The sequence below is a fragment of the Hemiscyllium ocellatum genome, chromosome 15 (assembly GCF_020745735.1).
Source record: "Hemiscyllium ocellatum isolate sHemOce1 chromosome 15, sHemOce1.pat.X.cur, whole genome shotgun sequence".
Lineage (NCBI taxonomy): Eukaryota > Metazoa > Chordata > Chondrichthyes > Orectolobiformes > Hemiscylliidae > Hemiscyllium > Hemiscyllium ocellatum.
Window position 1 is genome coordinate 55623199 of NC_083415.1, and position 13854 is coordinate 55637052.

Here is a 13854-nt window from a genome sequence, read left to right on the forward strand (position 1 = left end):
TTGTTTTATTCACTCATTGTCATAGAGTCATACTGTGTAGAAACAGAACTTTTGGCCAAACCAATCCATGCCGATTGTAATCCCAAACTAAACTAGTCCCATCTGTCTCCACTTGGCCCATATCACTCTAAATCTTTCCGTTTATGAACTTATCCAAATATCTTTTAAATGTTGTAACTGAACCCGCATCCACCACTTCCTCTGCAAGTTCATTCTGTATGCAAATTATTCTCTGTGGAAAAAAAATTGCCTCTCACGTCTTTTTTAAATCTTTCTCCTCTCACTGTAAACATGTGGCACCTGGTCTTGAAATCGCCCACCCAAGGGAAAAGACACCTATCAATCACCTTATCTGTACGCCTCATGAATTTACAAACCTCTGTAAGGTCACCTTTCAACCTTCTAAGCTCCAGTGAGAAGAGTCCCAGCCTGTCCAGCCTACCTCACATTCCCAGCAATATGCTGGTAAATCTTTTCTGAATCCGCTCCAGCTTGGCAATATCCTTCCTGTAACAGGGAGACCAGAACTGGACACAGTACTCTAGAAGAGGCCTCACCAACGTCCTGTACAACCATTTATTATCACATTGAATCACTGCAGTTCTTATGCTTGACAGGTTATTTTTGTCGTGAATTACTACAGTTTGGTATGGCTTGCTACACCACTTTAGAGGGCAGCACCACAGCAGTACTACGTGAGTCACACATAATTCATTACCAGGCTGTGATAGGCGATTTCCTTCCCTGGGAAACAATTAATGTACAAGGTAGGATTTTGTAATAATCTGCTTGTTTAATTTGCCAGGGATTTCTCTTCCTGAGAAGGTGCAGGGAGTGTGCTGGGAAGGGCATATAGCTGGCTGGTTGTCACGGGGGAGAAAGCCATCCTCTTTATGCCTCCTCAGATACGAAATTCTGGGTGGGAATCCTGGCTGACAATGTCAGAAGCCAAAAAGGTAGCAGCAGCAAATGTTGGACAGCAATAGGAAGTACGATACGTTTTATTAATAAGTCACGTAACAAACCAGTTACAAAGAATATGTACAACTTGCTCACAATATCACCCGTGTCTCGCCAAATTGATCATCGGTTCTGTAAGTGAGTCACTGAGGGTTTCTTGTTTGAGTGTTGTTTCCCAGGGTTCTTGCTCATGGTTGTTCCGAGGGTCCGACCTTTGTACCCTTACCTCGGTGAATTGTCTCAGCTTGTCTCCTCTAATTGAAAGGACCCCAATTCCTTCCAGTGTAACTAAACCTCTCCTGATTTAATTATCACCTTCTTAAACTAATTAACCCGTAGAACATACTGACTGCATTAATCACGTATTGCAAAGCTGACAAGGTGAAATAGGGAAGCCTTGTATTGAGATCCACAAAACTAACACTAAGTTCACTCTCAATAGTATGGTTGACCTCTCTGAAATTCTCCTATTCAAGGCTCTTAAGTAGCTAATTAATAGCCACATAAGGACTTCAACTTGCCATTGTCCCATTTGTCTGTCCTACTAAAGTGGAGGCCAGGCCTTGAACTTGGTATGTGTGAGGAAGGAGTTTAGGCCTCTATTTGGGTTCAGAGATACACTAGTGGATGCTGAAAGTCAACTCCTATTGTTTTCCTCAGAACCTACCCCACCCTCTGAGCTATCTCCTTGTAACCCCTACCCTGATAACCCCTAAAATTAATCTATTCACCTCCTTGTCATTGCAACAATTCATGTTCTTTGCAGCCTGGGCCTCCAGAGAGGATTTCCTGGTCCTAGGAACTACTTCCATTTTGCAGCTTCAGGTGGGTGGGAGTGGGGTTGCATAATAGAGTGACATCAATGACCAGACTCCTGATTCGATGGTCAGAACTTTATATTCCTAACTGTTGCTTGATCTGTCAATCTTTCTCAGTGTTGATGACTGGGACGTAGTCACCCCTCGATATCATCTGCCTCCATACTTAATGTAGAGAGCATTAAACCCCAGCCTTAACACGAAAGGCACTGACCTACATATTAATGGAATCAACAATAAATATGTTCAAAAAATGTTAAGCTGTATCGGTGTAACATCCAGGGCAAAGAAGTCTACTTTGAGTATAAAAGATTACAAATTAATTTGGTTACTTGTTTAATAATTTACCAAGTATTAAACAATAATAAAACTTCATGAAATAAGGAGGAAGTGAGGACTGCAGATGCTCGAGATCAGAGGTGAAGAGTGTGGAGCTGATGAAAAGTGTGGAGCTTCATTCCCAATGAAGGGTTTATGCCCGAAACATCGAGAATCCTTCATGAAATAAACCCTTTTCTAATAAAGGTTCTTTTTAAAAGCCTTCATTCATGGGATGTTCTTTGTCTCTGATTGCCTTTGACCTGAACCGCTTGCTAGGCCACACCTACAAACGGACCCCACCACCAGGGATATATTTCCCTCCCCACCCCTATCAGCTTTCGGCAAAGACCATTCCCTATGTGACTACCAGGTCAGGTCCACGCCCCTCAACAACCCACCCTCCCCTCCTGACATTTTCCCCTGCTACTGCAGGAATTACAAAACCTGCACCCACACTTCTCTCCTCACCTCCATCCAAGGCCCCAAAGGAGCCATCCACATCCATCAATGTCATTTATTGTATTCGTTGCTCCCAATGCAGTCTCCTTTACATTGGGTAAACTGAACGCCTTCTCGCAGAGCGCTTTAGGGAACCTCTCCGGGATACCACACCAATCAACCTCACCGCCCTGTGGCCGAACATTTCAACTCCCCCTCCCACTCTGCCGAGGACATGCAGGTCCTGGGCCACCTCCACTGCCATTCCCTACCACCCGATGCCTGGAGGAAGAATGCCTCATCTTCCACATCGGAACACTTCAACCCCAGGGCATCAATGTGGACTTCACCAGTTTCCTTATTTCCCTTCCCCCCACCTTACCACAGTTCCAACCTGCCAGCTGAGCACCATCCTCTTGACCTGTCCTACTTGCCAATCTTCCTTCCCACCTATCTGCTCCACCCTCCTCTCCGACCTATCACGTCCATCCCCACCTCCATCCACCTATCGCACTCTAGCTACCTTCTCTGCAGCCCCACCCCCCTCCGATTTATTTCTCCACCTTGGAGGCTTCCTGCTTCATTCCTGATGAAGGGCTTTTGCCTGAAATGTCGATTTTCCTGCTCCTCGGTTGGTCCTGACCCGCTGTGCTTTTCCAGCACCACTCTAATCTAGACTTTGATCTCCAGAATCTGCAGTCCTCACTTTCCCCTAGGCCATTTCAGACTCAACCACGTAGCTGTTGATCCAGAGTTACGTGTAGGCCAGACTGGATAAGGACAGCAGGTTTATAGTTAGGGAAAAGAGTAAGCCTCCTATAAAAACTAAAATTATTAATTGGAGTAAGGTACATTTTAATGGTTGAGAACTTTCAAAAGTTGATTGAAGTAAGCTTTTCAGAGGTAGTGGGTCAAGTAACAAGCTTTCAGAAAGGAGGTGGAGAGAGTGAGAGTGAGAGTGAGAGAGATGTTTAAATAACTGTCACTGCTCATTAAAATAATTTTTTTTCTTTTCTTTAACAGTTGTTTAGGATTACTTTGACGAGTAATAACTGTTATTTGAACATGTGATTCTGTCTATCTCTATGTAATAGGATTGGGGATGCACCTACCTGACATGTGCAGCACTAGGGTGAATGTCCTGTATAAGCGAGAAACTCTAAATATGAACCTTTTGGTACATTTCACTTTGTTGACGCTATTTATAAGTGTATTGCGAGACTCTTTGAAGAATGAAATCTGAGGGTTTCATTTTTGTAAGTTTTGGTTTCACTTCCTCCTCCCACTATCACAAATCCATTCACCGAACTTCTCTAAAATTGCTTCCGTTTCTAAAATCCTGCATTGCTATATTTATTGAGTATCCTGGGGCTGCTATATTTTCCTTTTCACAAAGGGTAAGTCATTGTTTAAAATTGAACTTAAGTCTCCGTCTCTTTATGGTTAGTTAATGTGAAACTTGTTGTAAAATATTTTAACTCCACTTTGTACCTTTGTACTCTACATAGAAGTCAGCTCTTGTGGTGCAGTGGTAGTGTCTCTATTTCTGAGCCGGGAGGCCCAGGTTCACATCCCACCTGCTCCCAGGTGTGTAATGCTAGCCCTGAACAGATTGATTAGAAAATATTCTACAATGAATGCATTCAATCTGGTTAAGTTAATCAGAATCAACTTGAGTTCCAACACGATCTTGAGAGCATGCATGATTTGACTTCTTCATGTGTGCCATGTCTTAAACATCCTTGTACCCCTGTCCTTCTGCAGGCCTAATACTTTTCCTTCTCTCTGTCTAGGCCTCGTGTTCCGTCAATCACATCTCTTGTTTCTGTCCCTGACAGTATCACTCTGTGCTTATGCCTTTTCACTTCTAGTTCTTCCTCCTTTCTGAAGGCCCATCGGTGAACCATTAACCTACCTCTCTGTTAGGTAGTGATTGAACTTCTGTGTAATATGTATGTTTCAGGTTTTATTTGCTTTTCAATATTTAAATTTAACCCTAAAACCTGTATTTTGACTTTCGATTGTATTGTTGCTCTGAAGCTCAGTGCAGCTCATTTACGAAGTGAGGAGTTGTGAATATTGATCAGTCATGTGGTGCCAGAAGTGCAGAACAATTAGAATATTGAAGAAGGAAGCAATGGTGGATGCAGTTCCACATTTTACCATTTTATAGAATTACGGAATTGTAACAGTATAGAGGAGGCTGTTCAGCCCATCGTGTTTGCACCTACTCTGAACCAATAGCAAATCTTGATAATAGGATGGACAGGCACAGGGTGTAGAGCTGAGACAGAGGGATGGCAAGTGTGCCGATAGCATTAAATTAGAATCATAGAGATGTACAGCATGGAAACAGATTCCTCAGTCCAACTTGTCCATGCCAACCAGATATCCTATATTAATCTAGTCCCATTTGCCATTCTTGGTCCATATCCATCTAAACCCTTTCTATTCATATACCTATCCAGATGTCTTTTAAATGTTGTAAATGCCTCCACCACTTCCTCTGGCAGTTCATTCCATGCACACACCACCGTCTGCATGAAAAAGTTGCCTCTTGGGTCCATTTTAAATCTTTCCACTCTCACCCTAAACCTATGCCCTCCAGTTCTGGACTCCCCCCACCCCAGGGAAAAACAATGCATGAACTCTGAGACCAGTGGAGCCCTTGGCCTGAGTCTTTCATCCTTGCTGGTGACAAACTTTGAGGTGGAAAGGGTAATTAAATGGGCAGGGATATGATGTACTTGAACACTGTCAGATCCACCAGAATGAAGGTGGACAGGACAGACCATGATTGGCCTTGCTGCCCCACTGCCAATTGAGCACCTTAATTGGCCGATTAATAATCATTGACAGGCTATATTCCTTCACTGCAAAGGTTAAACCAGTTGCAAGCCACCCTGTTGCTAGGCCTCAGGCTTAAAACCATGCAGCCAGCTTCTAATCTTCGTGAGTGTGCTGGGTGGTGTGATTTGAACAAAGACATTAAATGACTGATCAAGGAATTGCATGTACGGGCAGGGGTGGGTCAATGATAACCACTCTCCATCCTCATTTCCCACCTCTTTACCCTCCTTTCCACGTGACTGACACACACACACTCTCTCCCACATGCACATGCCCAGACATGTGTATGCACGCACACACACACACGCGCGCACACACACACACACACACACACACACACACACACACACTAACCCAGGTCCCTCCCTTACCCTGGGATTCCAAGGGTCTATACATCTGACAGCAGTCATTGGTGGCATTGTGAGTACAAATCTACACTTGGTCAGTAACTCCTATTGGACAAGACCTACACCACAAGACCTATGTTTTTGATTGCGGGGGAACGTACATCAGTGACTTATCCTTTACCTGATAATCTTGTAATCCAGGGACCTTTCCGAAAAGAATAAAAGCCAGTTTCTCAGCAGCCAGCTGGCGAGACCCCCAGAATCAAAGCCAGCTGGCGAGACCCCCAGCACAAGAACAGAATTCTGCCCCCTCACTTGGACATACCTGCTGCATATTGTAGACATCGAAGAATCACCAGTTGTGACAAACCAAAATTAAACCTTTTAATAATTGTATTTGTAGATCCAGACCTGTTCCTGAAATCAGCTCGCCTGCAACGCCTGCCCTCCTCTTCCTCTGAGATGGGCAGTCAGGAGATGTCTCCCCTGCGTGTAACCAACAAGGACCCTTTCTCCAGTGACTGCGCCTGTCGGCAGGACGGTCTGACTGTTATCATCACTGCCTGCTTAACATTTGCGACTGGAGTCACTGTGGCCTTGATTATGCAGATCTACTTTGGAGACCCACAGGTACATAATCTACCAGTCACTGCATTAAGAAAAGCTTCATTTAAAATGTTTTCCCTGCTTGGCCAATAAAAGAGAGACATTTGTTATTACGCTGATACTTTTCCAGACTAAACACTTTAAAGCTAGTTTAGTCCTTTTGAAATGTGGTCACAATTATAGTGTTGAAAACAAGGCAGCCAAATTGCGCATAGAAAAATGCCATGAGTTGTAATTTGATAATAAGCAAATTGTCTATTTTACTGGTTGAGGATTAAATGTTGGTCAGCACACTGGGAAGAATCCTCTTATTTTTCACTTTTGTATCCACGTGAAGGTGCCGACTGTCCCTTAGTTAAGTGTGTCTTCTGTAATTTGTCAACCCCTCCGATCCTTAAATACTGCACCAGAGTGTCAGCATCAGTCGTCAGCTCACGTGTCCTGAAGGGGCACTCAAGCCATAACCTTCAGACTCCGAAGCCAGGCTGCAACCACATGGCAGAGCTGACTCTGAGGAAGTGAAATGTGGTCCTCCCTGCAATGCAAACCTCTGCTGTTTCCTCGAATCTAATCTCTCGCTATGTCCTTACTGCTCTCATATCCCTAAAACATTTTATCTGTTGCCATATGAGATGCATGCATCTCAAAGTTCCTTGTTTATTTATTCATTTACTTAAGCACTGCAAGTTACTTATAATAAATGGAGGAACAGGTCAGGCTTGGTCCACAGTGCTGGCACATTCTACAGCATTAAGAAAGGAGAAACATCCCTTAGCTAGCGATACCTCAGGAAATCAAATCAGGTCTTACCTGGAGCAAATCTCAATGTCTTTACTGAATATTGGAAGCCCTGTGGACAGGATGATTTCAGGATTTTTAAATCTCTATTCCTACTGGGATTGAAGCAGAGATGGCAATATTGCAGAAACCTAATGAACAGCAATCATTAAACCAGGGAAGTTTTGCATCTGTGACTCTACATTCATTCTTGTTCCATGTAGATCTTTCACCAAGGTGCAGTAGTTACAGATGTGGCCCATTGCTCCACGGTTGGTACTGAAATACTGAATCGCGATGGCTCTTCGGTGGATGCAGCTATTGTGTCCGCATTATGCTTAGGAATAATCCACCCCCACAGCTCTGGAATTGGAGGGTAGGTGTTGTAGATATTAAGGAATCACTAATGAAAAGTACTCATGTTTGTTCACAAAATCGTTACTATTTTACAAAGGGTCATTTGTCCTTATATCCCTTCTCCAACCAGTTGGATGTTTTCTACAATAAAGGTGCTATATAAATTAAAGTTGTTTTTTTTAAGTGAAAGAAATCTCAGCCTAGATCCTAACAGGACCAAAATGGCTCATAATTATTAACACTACGTTACTGTTAGTCACAATCACAGCACAAAGACACATGTTGTGGGAAGATTTCAAACGTCATAGCAATGACCTACAGGTTGATCATTTATAAGTACTGGGTTCTCAGCACCATGTTGTATGACTGTGAAAAACGGGTGACTATCAAGCAAACAAGCTCAAAAATGTTCCTCTGCGTTATCAGAGTATCTCCTGCCTGGACAAAATCATAAGCATGCCAGTCCTGTCAAAGGTAGAATTCCCAAGTTTGTTAGCACTCCCCAAATAGAGGTGGCTTCATTATCTGGGGCATGTTCGCAAGATGGAAGAAGGGCTTTCTGTAAGGTGAGGGAGCTGGGGCCAGACAGCCTGTAGGATATCCAAAGCTTCAGCCCAAAGGATGCTTGCAAGTATGATGTGAAGGCCTTAAACATCGATTCTCACACGAGGGAGTCTCTAGCTAATGACTGAGGGAAATGACAATGTTTCCTGTGGGCAGGTGTGACCAGCTTAGCGACAATGAAAAGAGCAACCTACATTAACATCTGGAAGCTTCATCTGTGGGGCTTGTGGAAAAATTCTGACTTTCAAAGGTTGGCTTCTTCAACCATCAAGAAAAAGACATGTCAGGCGAAGACTCCCATCTGAAAAGGATTACGTCCTGTATGTCCATCACATTTTGTAGACAAAAGGATGCCAAGAATGATAAAGAACATATGTCTGTGTGTGTGTTTATATATAGCTCACTGTTTGACAGTGTGACCTTTCTTGTTGTCCTTTCTTTCAGGGGTGGTGTCATGTTAGTTCATGATATCAGGAAGAATGAAAGCTTCATCATTGATTTTCGAGAGACAGCTCCAGCAGAGGTTGAGGAACACATGTTTGTGCATAATTGGGAGGACAAGGTCGGTACTTCTTTCTTTTTATTTATGAGGAGTGACAGAGTTCCATAAATTATAAAGCCTTTTGCGACTTTATACTTGAATATATGCATGATATACTCTATGACTCTTTTGACAACTGTAAATAGCACATGAAGGGATAGCTCATGACATGAAAGGATAGGGTAACAGGTCTTTTGAAGACCTTGTAGTGATCTTCATTGGCTTTTAATGGACCATCCCAGGCAAGAGACCTACACCCATGGTTGTAAGCCTTGGTCAAGGGCAGAGTCAGTGAATGAATGGTGCTGGTGGGTTAAGGGAGAGCAGTACTTACAGCTGGAGGATTCTTCTGGAAGTAGACTTTTGGTTGTTTAGGAATGCGGGGGAAGGCAAAGGGAAACCACTTCACATCCTTTTTTTGCCCTAGTCATGTTGCCTCTTGAAGGTAATAAGTGCAAGCTCTTTACAAGCTGCAGAAGTGAAACACACAAGACTAAAGATTGGAGAACTGAACATAGGAGTTGCCCTTGGGCAGACGGCCACGACGGTGCTGGTAATAATGCTGAAACTGATTCAAAACAACAGCAGAAGGAAAGGTGAAGAATTGGGACATTGCAATAAATGAAGTATCGTAAAAGGTTTGTGTGAAGATTTGTAGCTCAGGTGCTCGTTGTTGTGGTTCTATTCGCCAAGCTGGAAGTTTTTGTTGCAAACGTTTCATCCCCTGGCTAGGCGACATCATCAGTGCTCTGGAGCCTCCTGCGAAGCGCTTCTTTGATGTTTCTTCCGGTATTTATAGTGGTCTGTCCTTGCCGCTTCCGGGTGTCAGTTTCAGCTGTCCGCTGTACTGGTTGGTATATTGGGTCCAGGTCGATGTGTTTGTTGATGGAGTTTGTGGATGAATGCCATGCCTTTAGGAATTCCCTGGCTGTTCTCTGTCTGGCTTGCCCTATGATAGTAGTGTTTTCCCAGTCGAATTCATCTTGCTTGTTGTCTGCGTGTGTGGCTACTAGGGATAGCTGGTCGTGTCGTTTCGTGGCTAGTTGATGCTCATGTATGCGGATTGTTAGCTGTCTTCCTGTTTGGCCTATATAGTGTTTTGTGCACACTAAGGAATCTACAAAAAAATGGACAGATAACCAAAGCTGACCTACAAAGAATGAAACCGGAAAGCAACAACACCCCCAGATTCTATGGACTACCCAAAGTACACAAACCAGACATCCCACTCAGACCCATAGTATCACTATCAGGGACACCAGCATACAAACTGGCCAAAGAACTACAACAGAAACTGAAACACCTGGTCAGCGGATCCAAACACTCCATACAATCAACACAGGAATTCTTGGACGTCATCAGGAATACACACATAGACAAAGAAGAAACCATGATCTCATTCGACGTGACGGCACTGTTCACTTCGATTGACAAAACCCTAGCCAGAGAAACAATAGCCAACCTACTGGACATACAGAACAGAAAACAGGAGGCGGAACCTATCAACAAAGACGGCATACTTAAACTACTGGACTTGTGCCTCACTACACACTTTACATTCAACAATCAGATATACGAACAAATCAACGGAACACCCATGGGATCACCAATCCCGGGACTCATAGCAGAGGCAGTTATGCAAAGGTTAGAACAAACAGCTTTACCACAAATTCAACCCAAACTCTGGGTCAGATATGTCGATCACACGTTTGTAATCACCAAAAACACAGAAATAGAAAAAACACACCGGATCATCAACGCCACACTCACAGGAATCCGATTCACGAGAGACGAAGAAAAAGATAGCCAACTCCCATTCCTAGATGTGATAGTACAGAAAACACCGAACGGAGAATTCACCACAAGGGTACACAGGAAAACAACACACACAGACCAAGTCCTAAACTATGAAAGTAACCACCCCAACACACACAAACGAAGCTGCATCAGGACACTATTCAAAAGAGCCACAATACACTGCAGTACACCAGAACTGCAAAAAGAGGAAGAGGAACACCTATACAAGGTATTCGCCAAAAACAGATACCCGCGCAACTTTATCAACAGATGCCTAAGAGACAGACCACGGAACGTGGACATGCCACAACCAAAAGGACTAGCCACACTACCATACATCAGGAGCGTTTCAGAACTGACAGCCAGACTACTGCGACCCTTAGGACTCATAACGGCACACAAGCCAACAGCCACGCTCAGACAACTCACTAGAACAAAGGACCCGATACCCAACATGAGCAAAACTAATGTAGTTTACAAAATACCATGCAAGGACTGCACAAAACACTATATAGGACAAACAGGAAGACAGCTAACAATCCGCATACATGAGCATCAACTAGCCACGAAACGACACGACCAGCTATCCCTAGTAGCCACACACGCAGACAACAAGCAAGATGAATTCGACTGGGAAAACACTACTATCATAGGGCAAGCCAGACAGAGAACAGCCAGGGAATTCCTAGAGGCATGGCATTCATCCACAAACTCCATCAACAAACAAATCGACCTGGACCCAATATACCAACCACTACAGCGGACAGCTGAAACTGACACCCGGAAGCGGCAAGGACAGACCACTATAAATACCGGAAGAAACATCAAAGAAGCGCTTCGCAGGAGGCTCCAGAGCACTGATGATGTCGCCTAGCCAGGGGACGAAACATTTGCAACAAAAACTTCCAGCTTGGCGAACAGAACCACAACAACGAAGTATCGTAAAAGATGGCAGTAATGTTAAGGCTAGAAAATCGAATAATACGGTTTTAAAACTGTATGCATTCATATGGCATTTGCAATTGGCTTCAATCATGAGCCAAACCAAAGTTGCTAAGTTTGTACAAAGTCTTAATAAATATTTTGCACTTCAATATTGAGTGTAACACCATGGTGCACCAGCCTTCACAAAATCACCATGTTTGATGAATTATGTTTTTTGATTCATCGACAATATCCTGCAACTTTTGCATCTTTGGTGGCGAGTGGACTCTGTGTCTGATGCATTACATCTGTGTGTGCCACTCCTAAGCTTCAGATGTTTCCCTTTGGTGGTAATCACACAGACCTGGTCTGTGACAAGAGAAGGCAATCTTTGAAATAAATCGCTAGCCATCATTTTATTTCATTTAGAGAAATACATTAGAAGTGCTACTCAATGGGATCTTTCTCTTATGAAAGGATTATTTTTAAAATGTTCATCTTCAACTTGGACCAATATCATTAAACATATTTGTACAAAGATTCACCAATATAAGATGTGCACTCTGGTGCAGGCATAATGGGCTGAAGGGCCTCTTGCACCGTAACAATCCAGGGTGGAGAAGTGAAGCTGACCTTTTCAGAATCCAAGATAAAATTGGACTCTGTAGTGGGACACTTCAAAGATTTTTCTTGATGGAGGATCAGAGATTGGTTAAATGCCTTCATCCCATCATCTTGAGATCTTTATGGTCAAAGGAATTTTGATTGCAACATTTAATTTCTGCTTTGTTTTCCTTTAATCCTAGCAAATTTATAAACTGTGTTTCTCCCTAATTTGGTTATTTCAATGTGTTCATTACGTTCAGGGATTTTTGCATGACTTTTACTTCCAAATGTAGTCCAAACATAACTTATAACAACGATCTTTCTGACTTTGTAACGCTCTTGATTATGGCACAGAGCTGTTGACAGCAGGAAAATCTCATATTTGACATCCAGTTTATGAGGTACCTACTAGATAATTATTGGACCCATTTTATTGGCCTGTTGGTCACTGAGAAAAATAAAATGTGTTAGCGTTTCTGTGACTGATCATTCAATTGAGCAATGCCCATTCATGACATGGTAGTGTACTTCTCTGTATAGTGTTATTTGTACTCACAGGACAAAGGCAGAATTGGGCTTGCTTCTAATGCCTTTTCCCCATCAAATGCAGACTAAATGACTTGTTTTAACTTAAGACCCAAGCTGGCTCTTGAAAGATTGGACTCAAGTATGTGTCTTTGGAACAATAATGCAATGACTGAAGGGGCTAAAAATAATATCTTCATAAACTGTCTTTCTTTGACACTCGTTCATTATTCATCTTGTTTAGGTTCAAGCGCATTCACTTTTTCAGACCCCAATAATGTGATCTTGTTTGCTTGTAGCCACTCTGTATTCAGTTAGTGATAAATACCTAGCCTCCCCATCCCATATCCTCCACATCCATCCCAGCCACATACCCTACTCCAACCCAACTTCTAGAAATCCTGGATGCCCTGAATTATCTCAGCCAGGTGGCTGCTATTCATGTCTGGGACTTGCCAAAAAGTGTCAACAGACTGTTCAACAACCGAACTGGATGCAGCCCTGTTTGCTCAATGCTGATTAAGGAGGGGAAGTCTTACCCAGTATGTTTGCCCTTTTTCTCAATGAGGTAGCACCCATAGAGTCAGCTTTAGTTCAGCTTTCAGCAAAGATCAAAAAATCTGTAAGTGTTAGCTTTTAAGTAGCTGAAAATGTGTTGCTGGTTAAAGCGCAGCAAGTCAGGCAGCATCCAAGGAACAGGAAATTCGACGTTTCGGGCCGGAGCCCTTCATCAGGAAGGGTTCTGGCCCGAAACGTCAAATTTCCTGTTCCTTGGATGCTGCCTGACCTGCTGTGCTTTAACCAGCAACACATTTTCAGCTCTGATCTCCAGCATCTGCAGACCTCACTTTTTACTCTTAGCTTTTAAGTATCAATGTTACTCTCTATAATACTCTCTATAAAAAAAGTTTCTTCTGTATCCCTTTAGCCATACTTGATTTATCTTGTAATCAATAAATCCTGAGTGATTTTCTGTTTGTCCCTGGGATGTGAGCTCTGTTGGTAAGGTCTTCCCTATTTGCAAAAATATAAATTAGCAGCAGCAGTATGCCACTCAGTCCTTTCAGCCTGTTCCTGCTTTTCAGTGAAATCACAGCAAATGTGATTACTTCACATTTCTGCTTACTCCGGATAATCTTTCACCCCTTGCTTATGCAGAATCTATCTACTTCTAATTTAAGGATGTGTGATTTGGAGGGGAACTTGCAGTTGGTGACCCTGACCCTGGCATCCACTGTCCCTGATGATCTAGCTGGTAGAGGTTATAAGTCTGTTAGATGCTGTCAAAAGAATCATAGTGTCATATAGCATGGAAACAGACTCTTCGGTCCAACCAGCCCATGCCGATCATAATCCTAAACTAAAGTACTCCCACCTGTCTATGCATGTGCCAATATCCCTCCAAACATTTCTTATTCATGCA

General features: G+C 43.0%; 1 protein-coding gene across 1 annotated transcript in view; it reads left to right on the forward strand.

Moving 5' to 3' along the window:
* LOC132822989 (glutathione hydrolase 7) overlaps nucleotides 1–13854 on the forward strand; it is a 69627-nt gene that overhangs the window by 19424 nt on the left and 36349 nt on the right. The window contains exons 2-4 of the mRNA XM_060836495.1: nucleotides 6138–6364; nucleotides 7342–7493; nucleotides 8483–8600. Of these exons, the coding sequence (XP_060692478.1) occupies nucleotides 6138–6364; nucleotides 7342–7493; nucleotides 8483–8600 (497 nt within the window). The remainder of the gene's footprint in view (nucleotides 1–6137; nucleotides 6365–7341; nucleotides 7494–8482; nucleotides 8601–13854) is intronic.